Source organism: Paralichthys olivaceus, chromosome 14 (genome assembly GCF_024713975.1).
Source record: "Paralichthys olivaceus isolate ysfri-2021 chromosome 14, ASM2471397v2, whole genome shotgun sequence".
NCBI classification, from domain to species: Eukaryota; Metazoa; Chordata; class Actinopteri; order Pleuronectiformes; family Paralichthyidae; genus Paralichthys; species Paralichthys olivaceus.
The window spans coordinates 13,291,433-13,317,898 of record NC_091106.1 but is presented as its reverse complement, the minus strand read 5'-3'; the positions used below and the strand labels follow the sequence as shown (position 1 = coordinate 13,317,898).

Here is a 26,466-nt window from a genome sequence, read left to right as displayed (position 1 = left end):
AATGTGTTAAGCATAGACTGTGCACTATAATTAAAAGTTATTATCTATCTGATATGTAATATATATATACATATATGTGATACAATATTTGATTTGATTTTTTGGGGGGGTTGGTAACATATTAGCTTCAGTCAGACATAATGTCTTATAGCATCAAATGCCAGATAGTATTTATTTTATGTGTCGGGCTAACCAGGCCCCTTTAAATTGTTCTTCTTCCCAAAATTCAATTTCATGACTTCATGTGAAACACTTGTCTGCTCCATATATGTATCATTAGAATTTACCATGTTCCCCATTTAACTTGTTAGCAGCCAATGGAGGTTATGATTACAACAGTGTTTGTGAGTTAGTTCGTTGGATAACACAAAAACCACTGCACCAATTTCCATGAAACTTGATGGAGGGATGTGGTTCGAGTCAAGGAAGCCCCCTTTAAATCTTGGTGAAGATCTCTTTAAAATAGTTATATAGGGTGTTCTTCAACATTTGTATTGATTTCTGTGATAATAAGTCATTGATCTTGGACTGATATTTACGAGTGTGTGGAATATGGTGCAGATTCAAATAAAAATCTGTGAATATAAATGTTGTTTAATAAGGGGACTGGGTATACTGAGGCATTTTAATTGATTTCAAATTCTTGTTTAATGTAGACTCAAGGTCTTGGTCTTGGGGCAGTTCACTGGTTGCTGATTGGGTGAAACCCAGTTACTGACCTTTGAGGTGAAAACAAATACATCAGCCACGTTAGATTGGATATAAACTACAAAAGGTTTAACCCCAACCCCCCACATTGTGTCCCACTGAAGGCAAACACCATTGTTGTCTATATTCAAACACAACACATCATTTATTTGTTTGTTCATTTTACTGTATTGTGTGTGTGGTGGTGGTCACAGTGTGTGAATGAAACCTGGAGGCAGCCCCACCCCTCCCCCCTCCCCCTCCCCTGGAGCCGCTTCCTCCCCGACCACTGTGGCGCGCGCGTTCACGAGGCCGAGCTCTTCCTCTTACCGTGCTGGTGCCCGCCAGACAAGAACGATAGAAAATGGCGAGTCAGTGCAAAAGGCAGCAATGCACAATCGACAGGCGCGGCTTTCGGCAGGAACTTGACTCGTGGCGACACAAACTCATTCACTGTGTAGGTAAGGACAAAGCCTGCGACACACTACGCTATTTTGCGGTTTGAATCCCGCCTTTGCGGGGCCGTCATCGGCGTAAATAACCAGCGATTACCGGACTCACTTGGTTCATCTCCGAGCGACTTTTTTGTCCTCCGCTGTTTCCTTCCCTCGGCAGCTCGGCTCAGTCCGCTGCTGTAGTTTGTGTCAGTGTTACGCTACTTCTCGTGTTTGCTAACTGTTTGTGTTGTTTGTGAATACCAACTGCAGACTTAAGCGATGTGCTGGCGTTAGTTAGTTTAAAGGGCAGCGTACTTGTTTTAAAGGGAGTGTCACCGGGCGCTGCGTCGGCCGAAGGATTCAGCAGAAATGCGCGCCCCCGTGTGATGATACTGTATTTTGAATGGGGGGAGGGCGACATATGTCCGTGTTTTCACTTTACATCGAGATGACTTGTTTTCTCACATCACCTACTGTGGGCGCGCATTGCTGCATCGAGGAAGTGGCTGAGACCCCACTGATGGGGGAGTTTCCATTTCCGACGACTGCCTATAAACTTCCGTGTGTGTGTGTGTGTGTGGCCTCTCAAACAAATGATTAAAAGGACAGGTAATGCTTTAAAGCTCATTGCATGTGTGTGTGGATCTGCAGGGTGAAGCTAAGCTGTGTGGTTGTATACAGAGATATCATCAGGAGCACAACAGTTACATTTGCTCACTGTCAAGGCTCTGGGCTGCAACATGTTTTAGCCATGCAGGCTAATTACTGTCAGTTGCTGCAGATAGAAATATCTTAATTTAGCATTAATTCATTGGTGAAATGTTCAGTTAACATGTGAAGTATATCAGCATCTGCCTGATAGATTTGAACATAATTCGGTACATACATTCATGGTTCCAAGATGATGTATCACTCTGACCTTGGTAGATCCTCAGACTTTTCTGACTTCTCTGACACCATGAGCATGAGGGTAACACTTGAAGTTGTCCTATGATGTTTAACTTCGCTTTGTTTTCCAACTAGGAAACACGCAGTCACTCTTAGCTGGACTTTGTATTTAATGCAAGCTAAAGGCTGCTACATGCTAGAGGATAATCATAACGATTTTAGGCCCATCTAATCTTAAGGCTACCGATTGAGTCGGAGCCTCATCGATCTCGACAGAAACCTTTAATTGTAAGAGAGCGGACGACAGGATGCGTCACCAACTGGATGTTGTCTAGTTGTACAGCTGTAGCTAAAAACATTTCCAATTCACCTCCAGCTCGCTCTGCAAAATGTTTACGCCTTCCAGCCATGTCTACATCCATAGTTTTTTTTTTCAGGCTTCAAAACAGAACACACGCTGGCAGTCCTGCACCACATTTTTTCTTTCTTCTCAAGTCACGTTAAATCATGTGAGCGTTCCACACTCCAGTTCATAAGGTGGCGGTAATGCACCTTAAAGTTGTTTGTCAACTGCCATAAGAAAACTGAAGAACAGGGGAAGATATTATAAGTTTCTGTGAGATTTCAAGTCTCTTGAATCGCCACTGTGAAATTGTTTACTACAAATGTGTGTGGTCTGACGTTCTGTCCAAATTGTCCAGTGTGTCTGTTATGAAGATTTTAAGTTTTAAAAATTGGCCAAGACTTGAAAATCCTCTAGAGTGCAGCAGCCCGAACATGCTAATCTAAGATAGTAACCACAGCAACCATAAGACCTGCTTTGCATGCTCATGTTAAGCAGGTTTAATGCTCCACTATGTACAAGTGCAACTGTACAAGTGCAACTTTACAAAGCTGATAACATGGTTGTAGACTCTTAAGAGCTCTGGTGAGAAAATTAAGTACATAAAATATACAAATTAATTTTAACCAAACTCAAGTTTATCCTCACTGGTCTGTGGTGCAGTATATGTGTGAATAATATCCTGCTACTGAACAACATAATATAGTGTTACTCCTCATCGATGTCTAGTAGACACAACCTGCACCATTGGTTTCACTTGCTACTACTCTGCTTTAAGTAAAGTGGATGAAAACAATTTGCTGCTTTTCAACTGTACCAGGTTTCTGTTACACTTATTATAACATATCCCTCCATTGGCAATATGGAGTTCTCTGTGATAAGTTTAATCCTGTTGCACATACCTATAAATGGCTTACATTTACATTAGTAGTTCTACACTGTATGATGGAAGGGCTTGAAGAAGATTGAGAGGCCATTTTTAAACCCATGCCATGTCAACCTCCTCCTTGAGATTTGGTAACATAGCAACAGCAGATGTGGACACTTGGAACAGATTGATCATGCAAATGAGGAGCTGAGAATTATGAAAACACTTTATTAACATTACTTGACGTCGGTTTTTAATGTTAAATATTTATTAGTTTAATCGTATTTTATATTTTGGTTATTTTCATTTTTATCAATCTCATCAGGAACGGAAAGTGTTTCCTGTATTGGCTCATTTAGAAATGCATCTTGCTTCATTAAGGGACTAGTTCCACATTATATCGGATTCCCTGTGTTTGGCATGATATGAAATGACAATCACTAAAATGTCAACTGATGAACGTGTATCTTCCTTATTTTCTTTTTTGGCAGAATGTAAAACTCGACTTGAAACAGAATTTAAAATGCAGGACACTAAAACACCCTTTTAAAGCCAGAATATTGCTTGTGACGCTGCTGATCTCAAAATGTCACATTAAATCAATCTCAGTGATAGAGGCTGCCATGTACAGTCTTATTGAATGTGTGATGTACAGTATGTGGAGGGCATGGGCTATGTGTATGTACAGCTCTCTCGACAAGAGTTAAAGGCGTTATGTCACTGAAAGCAGCAACATTAAATGTCACAGTAATGCATTTTTAGTTTTCTATAATTTAAACATTTTGTGGTGGTTTCAAAATTTCAGCTCTTTTCTTTCTTTTTTTTTGCCAGGTTAAATGCTGACTTAATAATTACAAAAACATTTTACACTGACCAGGTTTGATTATCACCCTACTATTACTGTTAGTCAGAACAGTTCAAACAGAGTAAGCTGAGTCCAGCATTATGCTCGATTCTTTGAATCAACATCACATTCTTTGTTGTAAAAGTGTGGGTTTAACAGGTGAGCGTGGGCACTTGATACCACCTGTTTTACATAGAACCTCAGCGAGGTCATTTAAAAGTCAGTTTAAATAATGATGTTAGTTAACAATATGTGTGGGGAAAAACGTATTCTATCTTACAAGATACGATACTAGGTGGGCTGTGTGATTGGGGGGAAAAAAAGGAGAGAATGATGGCTTTCTGACTCGTCACTATAGCTCCCAACCCAGGACTGTTCACTTAGTCAGTTTCCCCTTTATGATTTACAAATGTCCCTTGTGTTTGGGTTATAATTGTAATGCTGCAGAGTACATGACAACAGCATTAGTCTGCTGCCTGCAGAATGGCATTCTGTCCATGACAACAAGGACGTACTACTGTTTGGCTTTTTGGTGGAGAGGGCTGTACGCCACCACCACCCTGCTGACGCTGAAATGGACATTTTGTCTTTGTGTATTTAGCAGTAAAACTGCTTGGCAGAGACAAGGGCAATTGTCCCATAGAACAGCAGCAACAATTGTCTGTATGTTTGCCTATACATGTGTTCATGCTCCATCAGCCTCCAGATGCAAACTGTGTGGCTGAAATGTGTGTTCTGTCTGGGTTTTGGGAAAATTTGGCACCAGCTGACATTTGAAATGCTGTGAATGTCAGCTATTCATACTTGCATTTGACATATGGATGAGGGGGACTGAGGGTTTGCTCAAACAAATAACAAGCAAGTATTGACACTAGGCAGACTGTGTGGTTCATAATTTAAACTTTAGCGTGGCCCAGTTTCTGCTCCATCACTGTGATATGCTTTTGCCCTATATTTTCCTCATTAGCAAAAATAGCTGGTTGAATATTGTTGACATTTTGCGAAAACATGACCAACAGCTGTTTCATATCAAATGCATTCTTTGTGTGTTTGTGTATGTGTTTTGTATGCACCTTTTTTGCACATCTGTCTTAAACCATGGTGGTCTCATATTTGTAATTCAAAGTTATGCTTTGTGCAGCATTACACCATTTGACTGTCAGTTTGCATCATATCACATTAAGTATTCATGGAGTGTTTTTTCCACCACTGTAGATGTTGCTCAAAGCTGCTACGTCACTGCCTGCTCATCCAACTACTGTATGCTTGAGCACAGTGTGTAGTAGCCAAATCACATTTCAAAGCACTACTTCTCTCAAGCCCATGTAATGTCTAAGCTTGACTGTTGACCTGTAGCAAATTCCTTTTTGTTGTAGTGTAGTAGGCAACAGTAAATGCTTTTTAGATGGTTTGGCAGTGAGTCTTGGTCTCCATGTGATGAGGATGAATTCAGGCATGTACTGTAGCTCGGCTAATTTGTGCAACTTTGTCATCTCTGCACTCATCCTCAGTCTTCAGCCCCCAGCACCCTCTTACATACATAGAGCATTGCTAAGGGATACTAGTGACTCCCATCATACAAAATTACACTCACCATCTGAGCATAGATTTTAAAGCATGATCCCATCTTAAAAGATAAAATCATTTATCAACGATCAAACCCTCTAGTACCTCTAAAGGCTGTAGCCAAAACATCACAGATTCAGTGATGTTTATTTTGGCCAGAAATAAATTTCTAAGCACAGGGTAGCTCCTGCTCTGTGAGCTTGTGGTCACTCCCTCAGAGATCCTATGTGTACAGTAGTTACAGTGGGGGATGGGTTGAGTGGGGGTTGATGCTGCACTGTACACCCTCAGCACCAGAGCGGCAGAGGGAAGAGTAGCTCATCCAGGAGAAAAGGCGCTGCAGTCCCATAATGAGGCCAAATGTTAGCATTATATAATCATTTTGTGATTATGTAAACCATGCATTGAATTGTTGAAATTTCATATTTGGGTGACAACAGAAAACACATCACAGGAATCCTCTTCCAAGCCCATCACACGCTAGTATTTTGAATTTCATTGACTCCCTGCTGCCCACCATAGAGAGACTAAGAATGTATAATATTTGTTTTAAGCTGGCTTGAGCAAACAATGTGTTTTGTCAGGTAAAAACCTTTAACCACATTTATGGATGTTACTCGTGGACCAGTGCGACATGAAAAGCAGAGAAATGGGCGAGGTTGTTGAAGTAAAAGATGCTACATGGCTTGCTGTTCGAGCTTCATAGAACTTGACATTTTTTGGGTTAAATATGCATTATTGTTGGACCATATATTTTAAACATTCATTTTGTGTGTGCCACTATTGGCATATTAGAGAGTTTGAGTGCTGCAGAGGTTGCTGAATACATTCAGGAGCATTAATCAATTCACATCTTTTTTCAAACTCTCACTATGATGTAGTGTTTTGGTGCTGAAAGAACACTGTGAATATGATCATGTTGGGACTCTGGTTGGCGTCTTTCAGCGACTGCCATTGAGTCTTATGCGTACTGCAGTACAGTGCCACATAAAGCTTCATTCAATTAAACACAGTATAATGAATATGCACTGTGCCATGTACTTGTATGCTTCTCCGTTAAAACGATGAATGGGTTGCTCATTGCTCAGTGATTTTGCGCAAGGCAATTTTTTGTCTATACTACTAACCCATATTGTGCAAGATGTCAGCAGTAAGCAGAAAAGAGGTTTTTATCATGCATACTGTTCAGTTTACAGCAAAGTAATGCATAGGGTTAACGTTAATGTTTACAAAGGTTAAGCTGTGGGATTTCTCTGGAAGGACAAGGATGTCGCACAATCCAAATATTCCCTCTCTTCCTGTCTGTTCTGATTGGCCAGAGATGTAGGTCACAGGAAGGCTAAGGCAGATTGGGCAGAACAGTTGTTCACCGTGCATGTTCATGATCTCCATGAAATAACCTGAAAAATATTTCACAGTGCCTAATGCTTGACTTGAATAATTTATTGAGGTGCAGGCCCAAACGTAGATGCGCACATCACTTATAAATGTTTAGAAAAGTAGTGCTGAAAATTGAACGTTGCAGCCCCAGTGGACACAATTATGAACCATATGTGCTTATGAACATGAATGAAGACCCTTTAAAGTCTTGAAATGTTAATATCTGAACACAATTATTAATGATGCATTTTTATAAAAGTTTGTGGGGTTTTAATTTCTTATTTGATATTTGCCAAAAGTGTGATTTGATTTTTTAAAAATCCAGCAAAGCCTCTTGGTATGTTATATCATTTTTCATTTCATACTTCTGTGCGAATTTAGCTTCAACTATAAACTACCTGAAGGCAAGCCACAATATGTATTTGGAGTGAAAAAAAACAACAAATACAAGTCAGCAAGAGATAGAAATAGAAATGTCATCGTTCTGTAATATAGAGTTGGATGATTGACATGATAAGTGACTAACTCTCTCCCACACAGAGTAAAGCTAAGAAAAAAACAACAGTTCTGGATAAGGACTAAATATTCTGATGAGGCTCAATGTCATGTTGTCAATGCACTTAGGCCTGTAGGCGTTCGTTTCCCCCCCATGTTTGCAATGGCTGATTTCCAGCCTCATTAACCTGATAATCTTTGTCCTGAATTTCTTTGCATTTGTCTACGATAAGCCCGATGGCACAAAATACTGGGCTCCTCCTCTTCTTTGTCTTTTTCCCATTCTCACTTTATACCTCTATACCCTGTGCTTATTATTGTATCTGGAGGCTATCTGATCACTGCATATCAAACCAGATATGTGTAGTAGCAGCTCAGTGGTGGCCTAATTCACTCTTCAGCATAACTAATTGGTAAAAGTTGCATTTAATTGCAAATAAACCTGTAAAGAGCTGAACACCACTGTGTTATTTCTGCATCCAAAAGTGCACGACAGATGGGATCAGTAGTTAAGTGTGGGGCATGCAATACAGTGATGTGTCTGTGTTTCATTCCATTTATTGTGCATTTTAACTGTGGCCATTATTCAATCTTTTTATAAACTCATTTATTTTGTAGAGCTTGCATGACAGCTACGCACGCTATTAATATTTAACCGTAGCACATGCAGGCAGCTTGCTCCTCTGAATTTAAGTTGCTGCTCCTAAAACAAGGCATGTATGTAGAGGCTCTTTTCATCAGCCTCTGCAGCACACTGTGCTCTGTCAGTTGGAGTGCCAAGTGTTAATATTGCCTCAAAGTCATGGTTTACAGTATGACACATTTTAAATGCCCTAAACAGAATTCCTGAAGAGTAGTTTGATGTCATGGCGCTGCTCTGTCAAACGAAAGTGGATGACCTACTTTTCTCCCCCTGCCTCTGAAATATTTCAGAAATAGGATTGGATAGCTTCAGCTGAAGTCCTGTGCACTAACCCAGAAACAGACTCACGCTGCAGCTATAGGCAAGGCTGTATTTCACCACTTTGCCCCCTCGCCTTTATGTTTGGCTGTTGAAAAGTGGGTGGGACTGTGGGGAAGCAGAGCGAGAGCATTTTTACAGATGACAGCCTTTATATGAATTCACTGCAAGTTTAGGAAGAAGACATGCTGTAAGTAGGCCTTCAATATAATATGTAGATAAATAACCAATTCAATGCATTGGCTAATTAAATTTGTGATTTTCATTTTTATTAGGCCTTAAACATTTTGAGTCTTTAATGTTACTTATTCACATGTGTTTGACAGCTTTTTAACAGTTATGTTTATTTGTAGATGGATTGAGCAATGGTTTTTGGGGGCTTTTTATAGCACATTGGGAATAGTGCTCTCTCTGTCTCTCATTTATGATCCAGTTCAGTAGACAGATGTTAACTCTGACCTCTTTAGCGCTTCATTTAATGCATGTCGTTTTTTTGGATTGGTTATTTTGACCCTGCGGCAGTAAGCAGACATTGCATATTGTTGTGTTAATGCACTGTTTAACGAAGCCCTATGCAGCACACCACACTATCTTTCAAACAGCTGTGACTGTAGGATACCACCATCTCATCAGCAGTGCATATAAGATTTTTCCTCAGCCTTGTATCCATGATAAAGGATGTTTTGCCGTTGAGTTGCTAATTTGTGAACCATTACTCAGTGTAGTGTGTTTTGCTTTTGCTTGAATGCCAGATCCATGATATTCCATAGGTACTTTGACACTGTCAAATACCAGCCCCGTCTGGCTATTTCTTTTTAATGTTAAAACATGCAGTCACTCCTAACTCTGTAGGTGCTTTAGTTGCTTGGCAACAGGAGGATGGAATGCATGTATTTACTGTTGAAGTAAAAACCTGCAGTGAAAGCTGATAATGTGTGTTTTAACAGAAGCACAGGGTTGCTTGCTGCCAATGGTTGTTAAGATGAAGTAGAACTGCAAAGACAAGTCTGAGTGTATGGATAAGACACTATCGTATGAAATGCCTAGTTATTTCAATTTCTTTTTGCTTCAGTATAACAAATTAATTTGGGCCCCTGGGCACTTGTGATATCTTATGTTATACATCATTTGAGTTTTTGTGATGCTGCTGCCGAGTTTAGCACCAAACCTTGGACTAAAATAAAAAATATATGAAGTTCAAAATGTGTATGTTCAGTTTGATTGACAACAGCACATTTCATTGATTTTCATGTCTTGCCTCAGGTTTCGAGAGCATTCTTGATGGTCTGTTTGGTCCAGAGCTGGTAGAAGACCTCAAATTATTTAAGGGTAAGTATCTCAGACCATTTATCTTCATCATGCCATGATCATACAAATGTATGAACGAATGAGACATTTGTGAGTGCAATCTGGTATGTGTTCATTTTGACAATGCTGCTGCATTGTACCATCTGGTACCCCTCTACATTGACACTACACGACGGCCCCCCTGGCTGCAGAAGAGAAGATGTCTTGTGTTCTCACAAAGTTGGTGTTTTGGATGGCGTGGGGCCAGTGTAAAAGTCTTCAGTGTCCTGCAGACATTTTTACAATGCATGATGTTAATGAGACAATAGTAGGCATTATTTAGGGTTTCAATATATTTGCAGTAGGAGGCCTGTCAAAGTATAACTAGACTTTCTACATTAGATTGTTAGGCAGTGTAGTGAAAATGATCTTGAAGTGAACAAGTCTATTTCTCATTCTGTTTCTTTAAAAAAAGTTAAAAACCTTCATTATGGCCTGCTCATTAATTTCTGTCATGTATTTCTATCATTAAGTTGGTCTCTGAAGAATATTAGATTCAAACTGAATATAGGACCCTGCATGTTTTTATGATGAGTTATATTTGTAGCTTGACAGTGTGGTTGGACAGTATGGAAAGAGACTGCATTTTCAAAGAAAATAATAAATAGTATATCCACATCAGTCAGTGGCTTGGAAGAGCCTCTGTTATTTTTACTACACAAAGTAATAAAAGATGTTAATCATCTGTTTTGTGTCTACAGACTTTGAGCCAGTAGCAGTGTCTGACTGGTCATTTGATGAAAATTGTTTGTTCTGCTGTTTGAGACGAGACAAAGTAAAGGTAAGATTTCCTTTTTATCTTTATGTTAAAGTAGCTTTCATAATAAATTTATTCTGTAACTACGATCTAAGTGAAGGGAAATCAGTCAACTGAATAAACAAACGTCTTATGTCTGTGCACTATACATGTATTCTGTATCACCACTGACTGACCATTGGCATGGACTGTGTGAAAACCACTGACTTAACAGATTTGTCATTTGACAGGAGCACCTAATTGGCTTAAGCAAGGAGGGGCTTGAAGATACATCCAAACCTCTCCTGGTAAAAGATCAGATCACAATCAACAGACTAGAGAAACAAGCAGAGGAGTTTCTCAATGCAGTCCTCTACAGAAAAGGTGAATTATTATTATTATTTTAAATAGCTATGACACTAGAGCTCAGATCAAGAGAACCTGTGTATGTTTACTTAAGATCAGTAATAGCAGTGAAGGAATGTAGTTGAAACAGTTTTTCTTTGTATTCTTTTCCTTTCAGATGTGCCAAATTTCTCTGACCCACACATTCCAGTAGTTGCTCGAGAGATCCTTCAGAGAATGATCCGACAGTTTGCTGCCGAATATACCTCAAAAACCAGCCCTACTCAGGACAGTTGCTCAGATACTCAGCCTTGCTCTGACCAAAGCCTGCCAACCACACCCTCGCTTACAGGGGCTCCTCCTTCTGCCAGCCCTGCTGCCACTGTGGCTGGGCCTGCGCACAACCAGAACCCCGTCCTTAGCAAGCTCCTCATGGCCGACCAGGATGCTCCTCTTGACCTCACCATCAAGAAGACTCCCACCGAGCCCAGTGAACAAGGTAGTGTGAAGTTAAACATTTCCCCAACAGCAGAATGTTCAGGACTGAAGTAGCTTACAGTTGATAGATAGGCCATCCTGAACATAATGTTTAATCTAAATAATTTTTTCTTTCCAGATGGAGTCCTTGACTTATCCATCAAAAAGAATCGCTACAGCAGCAACCTGTCTGTCCGTAGTCCATGCCTTTCTCCAGCCCCACCCACGCTCAAGGGGTAAGATAAGATACTTTCTCTTTGTCTCTTTAGTCTTCACACCTGGTAATGTTTTTGAGTAGATTATACCATGTAGTTCAGAGTCAACTGGATATGTTGTACTGGTCATGTGCAGTGTTATCACTGCATGGTCAGTAGCTGAGTCCTAAATTTTGAGTCCTGAAATTGGAGATTTCTCAGCCACTTGGTTGCTTAAAGAAAATGAACAACAACAAACAGGGTTGTGCTAACAGAAATGTTTTTTTGCCACAAAGAAAAAGGTAAACATTTTTACCAAAACATCTTCAATGTGCTTCTGCTGCTTCTGAGTTTGGTTTTAAACCTCACTCCAGCGCCCCCTAGAGGATGCAGTTTGCACCATGCTCTCAATCAGAATGATTTACCCAACAGACTTTTCAGGCGACTGCTTGTTCTTGATTTGTCTGACAGGTCACTGGCATCACCAGTTAGAGACAGCACGAGCAGCATTTTAATAGTTTGTGAGCTATTGTGGCTTAAAAGGATTCTGTTAGTTTTGGACTTGTTTTTTTTGTTTTTTGTTCATTAATGTCTGGCAAAGCATCTACTGGCTTCATAGTGATTTACTGCAAGACTTGCAGCCTTGCTTCTATTCTTGCATCTATATGCAAGGTGAGTAACACCTTTAGTCAGACAGTTGCAACAGACTCTGGGATCAATAGAACAACTAGCAAATGTTCCTTGAGGACTGAAAACTTGCACAATGGCAATAGAGTAGATATGCTTTTGTAATTTATCACCCCACTAGCAGAGGTATTAAATGAATTCATTCACATTTGCATGCCATGTTTGGAAAAATTGCATTCATTTGGTTTAGTATCTAAATGTATGCATTGCCTGTACATCACACATGCTTCCAACAGACATATTCCCACATGATTTTCTAGAGCATTGTCAAATATACATTTCCTCATAATCCCACTCATTCAAATCAGAGGGTTCCATCCAATTTGAGTATTCTATGTAGACAAATGCCATTATATTTCTATTTAATCAAATCAAACATTTAAAATGATATCTTAAGCTATGCCTTAAAATATAATATAATGTTTGGATTAATTAAGCAATTGTGGCTTACTACTTTTATAATAATAATAATACAACATGCACACTCTCCTCAGTTTGATAAAAATGGCTAATATCTATTTAATAATCCTCTGCGTTCAACGTCTATGGAGGAATGAACCTCGAATTAGTAATTTAGTTTCTAAAAGAAACAGTTAGGATATAAATATGAAATAATAGCTGGATCTGAGGCAATTTAACACCCATAAAATGAGTATGCTGTGGAAACTATGGAGAGGAACTCCTGTTTTAGTATTTGGGAGATGGGAAATGCAATCGTCATTTTAATAAATTAATATTTTTAAGTCATCACACTTCAGTTAGAGAATTAGGTTTTGACACACAACCCTGCTGGCTTACTCTTTTATTGCTGTGCTTGTTTAGTGGTAACGTCACACACAAAACGTCAAGAGCTTTATTTGCATTAGTTATTTCGTGTGGCATAGTTTATTATGCCCTGTTAAACAGCTACATGCCAAGCTGCCCAAGTGCATAACAAATGATCCCTCCTTCTGGCTGTGGCTTTTGAGCCATAAGAATTTTGAGACAGTTATGTACTCCTTCTCTTTGCTTTATTTTTCATTGTTTCTTTGCCCTTTCTTTTTGTTCCTTTTTTTCTTATGTTGATGCAAAATTTGTACACAATCTTTAAAGCAAGCAAATAAAAGATTGTCAAACTGGAGCCTTTTTTTGTTCTTAAAAGTCACACACACACAAACACAGTCATTCTAAAAAATAGTGATGTTACCAAAGCAAGATCATATAATAAAGGAGTGGCCAACATCCTCCCCACCCCAACCCATCCTCCTTTTTTAAAATACAAAGGCACTGTGCAAGCTCTGCTTACACCCAGTTTCCTTCCATCCAATCAGGCGATCCTTGAGAGCGGACGGACAGGTCGGGCTGTTTATGAAGAGCCTACAGGATGGGAGGAGGAGGGAGAATGTCGGCCACTCCATCCGTTATAAACCTTCCTCGTCTCTCGCATACTCGCTGCACATCAAAGAGGAGGCCGATCTGGAGAGCGACCCAGATTCCCCTCTTGGCCATAACCACAGTTCCAGACCCACTGACCTTTTCAGAAATGGATCTACTCATTTTGGGGCTCTCCTCAAACTCAAAGCCAACAGTGAGGCTACTGAGCACCTTCATGACCTCCCCAAGTTACTGGAAGCTGCTGGACTTTTAACCAAGTCACTTGCCTGTGAGAAAGGAAACCTCCAGGAGGCCTTTATGGACCACAGCCTCTCCCTTTCTCATTCATCATCTTACGACCTTAAGATCCCCCAGGTGCGAGTTTTGGCTGCAGGGACAGAGCCGTCTTGGGATTCCTTGTCCACGGAATATTCAGCTTCATTTTGTGAAAATGCTGTGGGAAAGAAGCTGCACTCCATTGTTCCCAGGCAGATCCCGAAAAAGAGCAGCAGAGGTCTTAATAACTCAGGTTCGGAGAAGGAATTTTGGCCTTACATCACTGACCGCCAAGCCTTGGGGGGAAACTATCCTCTGGATTCAGAGGCAGACCTAGGTAACAAACAGCCGAGAAAGAAACGCGGGCGATATCGGCAGTACAACACTGACCTGCTGGAAGAGGCTATTGTGGTGGTGATGGGTGGGAAAATGAGCGTGTCTAAAGCTCAATCTATCTATGGCATTCCACATAGCACCCTGGAATACAAAGTTAAAGAGCGACTGGGGACCCTGAAGCATCCCCCCAAAAAGAAACTGAAGCTGATAAGCCAGGTAGAGGAGCAGGGTATTTCACGGAACCCTGAGAGGAAAGAACAGCAAATCCCAGAGCAACTTGTTTCTGAGAAAAGAGAGAGTACATCTGAGGAGAATGGGAATGATTCACACGATGGAAGCTTTTCATCAAATGAGTGATCCGTGAAATCCCAATAATGATGTGATTTTTAACACAAATGTTGTATTTGTTAGGCAGTGGTAGTAGCTGACTTGTTTTCCATAAAACCTTAATATTTGCGTAACTTTTGAACCAAATTACTCATATTTATTATTTACTTAACTTTGTAATCTTACCCTTCTCTGGTCATTAATACATCAATATGTTTATGTATCCATCTACCTGCCCCACATATTGTGCTTGGAAGACCGTATTTGTCCAGAATTTTAATGTACCACAGTATATTGTTAATTATTTATTTGGGTTATATTTTGAAATACTCATGCCTGGCTATACAAATGTATTCTTTACATACGGAGCCAAACTGAATCATCACTATGGAGGTGGCGCCCCTCAGTGTCCTCTCACAGTACTGTTCAAATCACATGGTCATGCGTAAATTATATTGAGAAAATAAGTCTGGCAAATTTATGTAAAAGAAATATTTAACATTAATTATTTAAAAGTATTTACGGATTACATTTAAAGTCTGTCACTGTTTTGCAAATACCAAGGATTGAAATGGAGGAACACTAGTATGGCTCCAAATGGTCATAAATTCCAAACACTATCCAAAATATTTGTCCGTCAGAGTAGCATGGTGTGTTCTCCAGAATTTCACTCTCCTTTTTAAGCCTATATTTATAAGCATGTCAGGTTTTTTGCCACCTATATTTTCTTCAGTAAGTCTTGCTGTAATATATGAATGGTAATAGTTTTTTCATTGCCTTCACTGCTCTCAGGATATACAGGAAGTTCAGATTGGGAATGCAATACTTTTCAGTTAAAGAAAATGTATCTACTGGATCTTAAGTTAGTTCTTAAATACAATGTACCTCAGCTACATGCTTAACTAAACCATTGCCTCATACAAGTCCCCTCTAACAGGGAAAGGATAACGTACCAGTAAAGCCCCTTTGAGGGAACATTTCAGGACGTCTCACTGACTGTGTGTGTCACACAGATGTCTTCACAACTTACCTTAACTAGTTCTCAGTAGCATTTCAGTGCCAGTAGAAGCCTTCGGAACATTTCAGGTCTATATGTTTGAGGGCTCTGCTTATATCTGATTTCAGGTTCTAACTGGCATTTCTTTCTCCAAGACATGAGAAAGGCAGAGTTTTATTTTAAAATAATGTATCTCAATACATATGTACACTGAATTACAGTCCACACACACACACACACACACACACACACACACACACACACACACACACACACACTGTGCTTGCCCATGGCACTTGATAAAGAATTGTCTCTTCAGGTTAACTATCAACACTCGCCTGGTTTGGGAGGACGATGCTCCATCATAGTGACCTCAGTATTCAGTCACATGTAGTGCATTAGCTTAACTCTTGGCAGCAGATAACTTCTAACTCTCTAAAGTACTTTCAGGTATTTTTTGAAAATGTTAACTTCAGGTAAAAAGAAAAAAAAGAAAATACGATAATTCCTGTGTCCATGTGAGTCTCGGTAAAATGTAGGTGCAGTAATGTCATTTTTTAAGTTCCTATCATCCATAAAGGTCTTATTTTATGACTAAGTTTAATGAGCAATATAAGCAGTCAGAGCTTAAGTGCTAGCGGACTAAGCTAACTTGCTAATAATTGCTAGCTAGCAGAGTAAGCTAACTTGTTAGTTACTGTTTCAGCCATGCCTCATTTCACATTAAGCTATTTCTCAAGTTACAAAGGCAAAAATTCAATGAAATCATATTTCTTATCCCCTTGGAGAGTAAAATAGCATTTAGATTTATTGATAAAAGTTTGTTTTTTCAGGCCCAGATTTACTGCAATGAATTTTGAATGAATAACTGTGGGGATCATAGCAGTTATCAATACTAAGGCTTATGGATTTGTTTGTTCTGGTTTTTTATCCAAAGTAAAAAAAAAGTCAAGGGTGTGGGTTGACGATTCCATGCCTTTAAACATTTCTTTGAAATGTTTTTTTTCTATTAACCTTTTCTCAGGTTGATGCCGTGTCCTTAACATGAATACTATACAAACGGTTTGGTCATGGTGATATTATTATATAAAAAGGTTAAGGTTAAAAACTTGTGGCCTGTAGCCATTAAAGGCCATTTTCACTGAATTTTTGCCCGGTGGGTACTGCAGAGGGAACTTCATGTTTTACCTCTAATTTTTGCTCTATCAAGACACATCATTGTGCATTATCATCTATACCTCAGGACATTCCAAAATATGAGACCATAGCCCATTATTCTTTTACCAGGTTGATACATTCTTACAGCCTTTTAGATGTACTCAATGTTACTTTGATGAACATGGATGTTTTCTTTTAAAGAAATGATTCACCAACTACTTGCAGTGAACGCAGGCATAAGCTATATATGACATTAAACTGTGCAGATTGTAAGCAGTTTTAGTTCAGAGTTGATGTGAGCAGTAAAATCTAGTTCAGAGAAAGCACTCTAACTGTAACTATGTGTTAGATGTGAAACTTCTGACTAATTCGCTTCTTATTTTTAGTTTTTGCCACTTCTTTCACTAATGCAGGTATTCTTTAGCTGATATTTTGTATGTATTGTATCTTATGCATTTTGCCTCCCACCATTGTTAGTTTTTGTAAACTACTAACCATTCTACATGATCATTTTAAAGCAGTTAATTCGTGTATACATGTACTATCTAGACGCTGTTTAACATCATTATTTATTGCTGCATTGACAATCATCCAGCGTTATTCAAATATCAGTTCATTTTCTCATTGAGTGTATTTTAATAGATAAATTATCAACACACAAGCGCTTTTGGTTAATTGACACACCATATTTCATGCTTTTCGTTCTATCGTAGCGGATGAAATGGCCAACTACCTCATCGCAAAAACAAATATCATAGTCTACTGTTCTCATAGCTGTTTTATGTAGCATTGTGTCTTGTACACAGAACATACTACTTTATTGTAATGGCGCATAGCTCACAGAAAGAGCTCTACTATATGTAAATACAGTATATCTCAGTCTATACTTGTAGTAAGTTGCTCCCTGATCTATTCATTGTTTTCTTTGTTTTTTGGGGGCTAGCGGTGGGGATTGAGCAATGTGGGCTCATTGTTATCTGAACAGTCGTGACAAAAAGATTTTTGATGGTCTCCTGCTTCAGAGAAATCAGTTTTTCTGAAAGCGTCAGTTGTTTTTGTTAAATGCAGTATTTAGTAATCAATATTTATTATTAATGGTTTTAGCAGAATTTAAGTAATATGAATGTAAATGGCTTTAACAAAACAAAGTAATTCTTATATGTATTTATCAACATAAATATATAATACTTAAGAGATATATTTAACTGTCTTATGTGATAGATGTGAAGGGATAACATTTAAGATTTTCCTACTTTATTCTGACTACTACTTTATCCAAATGGTTTTGCTCTTCAAATGACTAAAATCCCTCAAATCTATTAACTGATTTTTACATTTGATTTAACATTTACATTGTTTAAAGGAATGACACTGGTGTATTTTGCATGATTGGACTATGTACCAGTGAGCTGTTAGTTGTATATGGTAAAGTTCTTTGAGGATGTATTGGTGTGTTTACTGTCAAGTCAACAATGTATCGAGTAGAATAACTGTGGTCTTGAAATATTGCCAAACCAGTTCAAAATCTGGTTATTGGTTCACTGAAGTTGTATGATAAAATAACCTCATATAGTAGTTGTTAAAACAAGATTATTTATATCGTTAATGTACAGTATATGAACATTGTGGATGAGTTGACATGTCCATGTTTGTGTGGTTGTATAATGTGAAATTTGGTTGTCATTCGGTATGTTTCTGCTTGTTAGTTTGATTATTTTATTACTCTAGAAGAAAATGGCACTTCCTTTGTGTCAGGTCCTTAACTGCAATGCTAAACAAAACCGTGAAAACCCTCAGGGATGAAACCCTTACCATTTGTTGTTCAGGTAGTCCAGTTTACATTTCAGACTTTTCAAGCAGGAATGTGAATTTATTGAACTTAGCAAAAATAATTGGTCAGGTTCCATTTGCAGCAAATGTTATTTTTTTAGTCTCTAAAATTTATTTTTTAATCTCTAATTGTTACTCTTGAGATATTTTGGCATGCTCTGCAAATCAAATTTGTGTTTTACGGCCAACAAAACCTTAGTAAACATTTTCGCTGATTCATTTGTTTTACTTTGTTGCATGATGAATGTTAATATAACCTTAGTTCAGGTAAAGTGTCGACGACCAGGTTATAAAGTCAGGACGTGTATATTTACCGTTCAATTCCTCAAACAGCACACATTTGATTAAAAAACGATTTAAAGTTACATCAAAACAGCATTTTTGAAGCTCATAACATAAATATGTTATATATATGTTATATACGTTATATATTTCATCATTCATTCCTCAGCCTTTATGTTGTATTGTTGCGTTTGTGATTTACACACGACAATGTTTTGTTTCTATTCTTTTGACTGAAATTTCATCAAAAACTTTTCTATATAGCTACCTAAGAAGCTATGTAACAAGCTTAGCGTTAAATATTGCACCATCCCTGCTAGAGCTCAAAGTTACAAATAGATTGATGGTTCATTATTTTCAGAGTTTTTATAATGATTATTATTTCCTACAAGTTCATTTTGCTAGTGCTTCTTGCTCTTCAAAGCTATTTCTCTTTTATTACTCAATATGGCCTTGTCACATGTCATCTCAGGAATCCAGATCCAGTTTTATTTGTCTGTTCATTTTCACGTTAAAAGACCAGTGTACCTTCGGAATGACTTGTTTTACACAGGTGAACTTTTCAGGATCTTAATATAACATATTTTGGCATAATGTGATGGTATAAATGCTCCAAACAAATGGGAGGATTTTGTAATAGCTGTACCTCATTGACACAACTTTAGCCAAATACAAAAGGTTATGGGCCCCAGTTAACTGATTAATTTAGATTTGCCTAGGCACAAAGAAAACCTCAGAGATAGTAGGATAACTAATTTTGCATATGTTCAGTAAAACCTGTTGTTTCTTTACTTGTTAATTTGTAAATTGTTAAGCACTTATCTAAATGCTATCCTTTACACTAATCATTGAATGCACAAACACTTAATAGAAATGATGTACTATATATTTGCCCGTGATGTATTTGTTTGACTTGTTTTCATCAAAGTGGGCCTCCATTACTAAATGTCTTTTGCATGTGAAAGTTTTTCTCGATGTATATTGCAACAAAAAGCACCTCTGTGCAAAGAATAAAAATGTAATCGCTGTAACAAAGTAATTGGTAAAGTTCACTGGATGAATGATTCACTTTTAAAATCACTTATTCTTCTAATAAATATGCAATGATTCAAATTGTTATATATTTGTGATTTATTTCTCACAAGCATACCTGCATCACTGTTTGACAGTTTTACTAGTCAGTAGTATGAACCAATGTTGTTTATTCTTGCTGTGCAATCATATCTACTCTTTCTTTTCTCCCTCAGTGAATCTCCTGACTTGCGTCTGGCTAAGGCAAAAGACCTGCAGTCCACCTCCACGCTGGAACAGTTTATGGCCAAACTCTGCCCCCACCATCAGAGGCAGATGGTAGATGCCATAGATTTTCTACAGACAGAGGTCAAAGCAATTGCTTCCTCCAATACACAGCAAGCTTATAACTCTACCTCTGGGATACAGGGAAATGCTTGCTCTAATGCAAAATTGACCCCTGAGAAGTCAAACCCTGAGCTAAAATGTTCCCCTTCTCCTAAGTCAGAAGTCCAGAATATATCCCACTCCATCCCAAGCAGTTGTGCTATGAAGAAAGCGCCGGAGAATGCAGTGTCACTAAAAACATCGGTGACTGCTAGCCCTGCTTTGGATTTATGCAGCCCTGGGGCTGGGAGTAATCATGCTTTCTTCACTCCCGCTACTAATCCAGTAGACACAGACGACAACCGGCATGGTGATCATGCACCTCTTAAGATGAAAATCATGGCCAGCAATGTTGCTGATGGCAAGAAGTTGTCATGTGTGCTCAATACCTCTCTTTCATCTCACTCTGACACATCAGAGGATAGACAGGGAAACTCAAATGTATCCAACAGAACAGAGATTCACAGTGCTAGACTCAGCTCATCTGTGAAAAGACACAGTCAGACTAGTCACACACATCAAGTTAGGCAAAGAGAGACTCTTGGGAATGCTAAAGATACACCAACCAAACTGTTTTCAGTTCACATGACCATTCCTTCAGACTCTCCACGGACTGCTAGGAAGACCATCAGAGCATCCCCTGATCATCGAACAAGAGACTCTGCATGTAGAGGAATGGTTGACCCTGATCTTGGCCACTGTGACATTGTTTTTATTGACAAACCAATTACAGAGTGTTTTAAGGAACGGCAGCGAAGCATACTTCCACGCCGCAATGCCAGAAAAAGCACCAGAGGACATATGTACTCAGATGAAATCTGGGAGTTAAAAACTGTCCGTACATTGGCTGGAAGGGGCAACTGTCCTAATCCAATGCCAGATCTGATCACATTGGTGACTCCAAAACAAATCCTTTTAAAGCCTGAAGGTGTACCCCCAGTGGATATGCCTTGTGGTGGAGCATGCAGGGAGACAATAAATCAGCAAATATCCACAGAAGAGTCAGATGAGAGTGTGATACCAGGAACAGGAGATGTTGTGGAGGTGGCAGACAGTGAGGTAGACATTATTGTTGAAACTAGTCAAACAGAGTGTCAGAGCAAGGGACAGTCTACTCCTCCATCTCCAATAAGGTCCCCAACAGAGATCAAAAAAACGGATACGAACCCAGACATAGAACAGAATACAACTGCAGATTCAGGGACAGAACCAGCAAATAAAGGGAGTGTTGCTAAGTCTCCATCTGATACAGAAAAGGATACTGGGCCTGAACCTCAACAGGACATACCAGAAAGTACCGAGCAGATAGAGGAAAAAATATTAGCGGAACCATTAGAAAATACTAACATAGAGAAAGCTGAGACTGAGGTTTTGTCAGAGACACTGTCAGACAGTGAACCTGTTCTTGAGCAGAATAGAGCCCCATCACCCTCAAATCAAGTTGAAGCAAAGATGGAGGTAAATGAAGGGGAGGAGATACAAGATGAGCAACCCCAGGAACCTCAGCCAGAGACACAGGAACACAATAACAACTCTGAAGTAACAGAAGAGTCCAGTGTCATAGGTTCAACAGAGGAGCCGATTGTGAAAGTGCTAGAAATCGAAACATCTGAAACAGTTGACAGTGTTTTGCCTTTAGTGACTAAGGATAACGACTGTGATGTGTCCTCAAAGTCACTTGATGCGCTCTTGAAGGAATTACCCCCTTGGCGTAGAAAAAAAGGTACAGTAATCTCCCTGCCAAAGCGGTTAAAACAAACCCAAACAGTGATAGTTGGGTATGTTAATGGACGACCCATATCAGCCTCTGACAGAAGTCTGAGACGTAGATCAAGTAACAGCACCTCATCACCTAACAAAACCCCAGTGAAATCGAGTCAAAATGTAGCCAATACAACTGCTGCTGATTCTACTATTGATTCAGCCATTGAAGACCAAGATTTAGAAAAACATCTACCAGAAACACACATTTCTGAAAATCCCAGTGAAACTACTCCTGCAGTCGAGCAGGCGACCAACCCACTTTCCTACACAGCAACAAGCCCAAAATCTAAAGCTTCCTCAAAGACCAAACACATTTGGAAACAAAAGAGAGTTCAACAAGACCAAGACAATTTGCCTGTCATCACTGATCAGCCTGTTGATAGTCCTCAGAGCACTGAGCCCAAACGGCAGCTGAGATCTACCAGCCTGAAGCCAGCTGGCACCTCGGATGTCGCTTCCACCTCATCCCAAAAACCAATTGTTACCAGTGCTCCTCAATCTACGAGACAGCTCCCCTCCCCCCCTTCTTTAACTCCACTCACTGCTACTACTTCTCTTCTAACTGGGCCATTTCCCCCTGCCGCCTCTGAACAGTCCCAACAGAACACTGCCCCAAAGACAACTTTGGAACTAAACACAGAAAAATCTCCGCTAGTAGAGAACTCTGAAGAAATCCCAGAAAGAGACGTAGAAAGTGGATTGCTTGCCAAACACAAACTAAGGACTGCAAAGGTTGTAGAAGAAGAGAATAAGAATGAAAAACAGCAACTGAGAAGTAAACGGGTTCTCCGAAAGGATGTTGGAATGAGTGATACTTCCTTGTCTCAGGAGCCAAATGAAGCATCTTTAGAAGACATGTCTACAAGTGAGGATGGTTGCAATTCTTCTGTATTAGAAAAACCCACAAGAATGCCATTAAGGAGTGAAAGCAGTAAGGCTGAAATGTTCCACCAGTCTGTTGCTCAGCCACCACCAATTGAAAACAAGAAACTGGCTTTGAGATCACAATTATTGGTGGCACCTTCTACCAGTGCTCTCCCTGTAGCTGGAAGACACAATGATGTAACTTCCCCTGTCAGAACAATGCCAGAAAGAATATTAAAAGCTCCGGTGAAGCCCACTACAGTGACAGGTGCATCTGTAATGCCGCACAGTTCAGCAGTCCCAGTCATTGCAAGGCCAGAGCCCCCAAAACACACTACTAACAAATTCTTTGAGACTCTGACAGGAGAAGAAAACCAACAGTTAATTACAAACTTAAACATTAGGTATGATAAGATGCAAAAAGGTTGGGTGCAAATGGACAAAGAGAGTCAGCCAACAGCAAAATACAAAAACAAAGCAGACAGACAGGCAGCTATATGGAAAAGTAAACGCAGGGCCCGAAAACAAAAGTCTTCAGAGCACCAGAAATACTCTCCAGTCCAAATGCTTTTCATGAAAGGTTTTAATCTCACCAACATTTGTCGCTGGTTCCTTGAATCAACAGAGACAAAGTCCCTTGTCATTGTTAAGAAGGTGAATACACGTCTTCCATCAGAAACTCAGCTGTGTTTTCACAGCTCATCGAATTCTTCAGGAACTTCTCAGGGGGTATTTCCAAGCCTACAGGCAGAGCGCTTAAAGAAACATTTGAAAAAGTTTGCCATTGCCTCTCCTGTAAAGAGCACCCCCAAAAGTCAGAAATTGATTGCTAAAGCATTGGAACAAGAGGCAAATGCAGTCAAAGGGAAAGAAAAGAGAGAACCTCCCAGTATTACCTCCCAGACTTTGACAAAGTCACACTCCTCTGCTGAAGCCTGTGTACAGATCGGTGAATCCCAGAAATCCTCTGGTAAATCAAAGAATCCAGCTAGTGCAAGGATCTTGAGGAAATACTCTAATATCCGAGGGAAGATGCAGGTTCAACAATCCAATGTTGGACTGAAAAAGGCTACAAAAACCCTAAAAACCAACAATATGAAAAAACTAGCCAGGTCAAAGTCTGTCGCAAAGTCAAACCTGAAACCATCTCTGAAGGCACAGAAGTCCCCTCTTCCTATCAGTAAACAAATGAAAGAATCTGCAGCAAAAATGGAAAGAAGGAAAAAATTGACAAGCAAAAAAACTCTAAAGCATCCAATTCAAGAGAGAGCAGCCAAGGCTCACAGTATTAAAGGCCGCGTTTCAAGAGGCACAACTACAAAACAATTGCCAAAGAGATGTTCTCAACGAATAGGGTCTCCAAAAACATCTGAACAGAAACTTAAAAGCAAAATTGACAACAAAAAGCCAAGTGAAGCTGAGAAAGACGAGATGGAAAAACCTGCAGTGAATAAAACACATCCTGTAAAGATCCAAACAAAGGAATCATTACATAGTACAACCACTGAAGAAGTTACAGAGAATGCAATTGAAACCCCTCAACAGAACAAGGATGTCAAGGGTCTGACCTCACCTGACCAGGTACTAACAAGATCCCAGAGAAAAATAGAGGTGTCAGTGCCTGTGAGTGGGAGCCCCAGTCATGCTTCAAAGAGGGCCACAAAGTCAATGACAACGCAAAATGCATCTCCAAAACCAGCCAGGAAAGCTGAGGAACCTGTGCTGACAAGAAGGGGCGCTTTAAAATCCCCTGGAAAGAGAGGTCGGCCTGCCTTGCTGCCACGCAGTCCAACGAAATCAGCAACAAAGAGAGCTCGGGAGCTTTTAGTGACCCCAGCTAAGCGCACCAGGACATCACTCTCAAAATAGAATGGAACTGCAGATCTTTATGTAGAGGATTTTGTGATTTTCTTTTACTTAGAATATATTCAGAAGGACCAGAGGCATCTATTTTGTATCCTCGCTGGACACGTGAGAGGATACCTTTTTCAGGAGGCAAATATGTGAAGAAAAAACAGATTTTGAAACTCATTTATGCTTTTGTAAAGCTTCAGTGTGAAATTGTGTATGTGATGGATTATTTTCTCAGTATTTGCTCTGTGTTCATGGACGGCACAAAAGTCCTACATGATTTCTAGCTGATGTAGTTGCTGTGTGACTTTACGTCCCAGCATTGGCCGGCCGGAGATAACAATAGGATAACAAAACTCAAGCTATGATGCAGTTACCTATTTGACATCAAAGTCATTTAGCATTCTCTTTTTTTTCTTTTTCCATTTTGTATATAATTCTTGTTTTAGATTATAGCATGTACTGTATTTACTGTTGAGAGAGCTTGTTGTGAGAAGGGAGGCCGGCTCCAGGCAGTAGGTAGTTTGTATCTCCAGCCTCTCTTCCAATCACAATGTTGTGAATATGTGACTGCTGTGACCAGGTGCCTTATTTATGAAGTGTAAAATAATAGAATGTTTTGCTAAATGTGAAAATCCCTGTCCTCTAGTTGTAACAGCTTTCAGTCCGTTGCGAGGCAGTCGGCATTCAACTGTTTCTGTTCCTCGTGCTTCTTCTGCAAATTCATATGTTGACATATGTAGATTTATTTTATATACTCATTCTCCCAGAGCATTAACATAAACTGGTTCTTAATGTAGTTGCATTAGGTGTTCAAACAAACATGAGGATAAATTGTTAAAACAGACAGGCATGTTCTATATGTGTCATGACAAAGGTTTGTGTTTTTAAATTGTTTTGGGTCATTCATCTCCTCCCACTGTTATCTGCTCAGTAAATGGTGACAATACTTGAGTGTTTAACCTCGTTCTGCATGTGTGAAGTCTTTATAATGAGACAGTTCCAGGACAAAACAATTTTTTTATGCCCCTCATCTTTAAAAAAATACTAATTCCCTACAAGACTATGCATGCACATTTCGTGCGCATTAAAAAGGCTGTACTGAAAAAAAGTTGACTTTGGGTAAACTGGCTTTTGTGCCACTGTGGCAACAATACTTCCAAGCATTAAAGGCCTGAAAAGTATGTATATTTGGTTGGCTAATACGAATTAAGTATATGCCCTCTTTAGCATTAATGACATATTACAGGGTGATAAATTCTTTCTCTTGATTGGATATGAACATTTTTGAGGTAGTCTAATCACACTACTGAGTTGTGTATCCACGTGTGTTGCAGTTTTATTATTATGTTTTTTTATTGTCATTGACTGTCGGGCAGATGTTCTCATAATGTGAATTTTTTTTTACTTCCACAGCTGTACCTTGCATTAGTGTATTGTCAATAGAAAAATCCCAGTTTTAGCACAGTGTTATTTTTTTATTTTGGTCAATTATCTTTAGGGTGAATCATCTGTAAATGCAAAACATGTCTGTCATGTTTTTATTGTTATTTAAGAACTCCATGCAGGCTAATATATTTTAGCACATCTTCAAACAGCCCACCAAATATAAGACATGATCATGTTTATTCTTTACAGTTGCTATTTAAAAGATTTTGATTTTGTATATTAGAAAGAAAGAACTGCTTTATTTGTGGTAATCTCAAGAATGATGCATCGCTATGTTAAGAACTTTGTATTTTTGCTGGAGTTGATATAAAGATGTTTGAATTTTA

At 39.2% G+C, this 26,466-nt stretch overlaps 2 protein-coding genes across 4 annotated transcripts in view; one reads left to right on the top strand and one right to left on the bottom strand.

The window, feature by feature from the left end:
• The window catches only part of morn4 (MORN repeat containing 4), a 7,364-nt gene extending 5,966 nt beyond the window's left edge, over positions 1–1,398 (bottom strand). Inside the window, exon 1 of the mRNA XM_020093298.2 lies at positions 1,249–1,398. Coding sequence (XP_019948857.2) covers positions 1,249–1,257 — 9 coding nt within the window. The 5' untranslated portion in view covers positions 1,258–1,398. The remainder of the gene's footprint in view (positions 1–1,248) is intronic.
• On the top strand, positions 990–26,466 carry LOC109633426 (ligand-dependent corepressor). 3 transcript variants are annotated; one of them, XM_020093278.2, is made up of 7 exons: positions 990–1,148; positions 9,733–9,798; positions 10,518–10,597; positions 10,804–10,936; positions 11,076–11,396; positions 11,514–11,610; positions 20,062–26,466. In XM_020093278.2, the coding sequence occupies exons 1-7, from the start codon at positions 1,052–1,054 to the stop codon at positions 24,707–24,709; spliced, it is 5,442 nt and encodes a 1,813-aa protein (XP_019948837.2). In that variant the 5' UTR covers positions 990–1,051; the 3' UTR covers positions 24,710–26,466. The 3 variants fall into 3 exon arrangements, with proteins under 3 accessions (XP_019948837.2, XP_019948846.2, XP_069394491.1); XM_020093287.2 differs by lacking the exon at positions 20,062–26,466 and adding an exon at positions 13,566–19,933; XM_069538390.1 differs by having other exon boundaries at positions 1,012–1,144.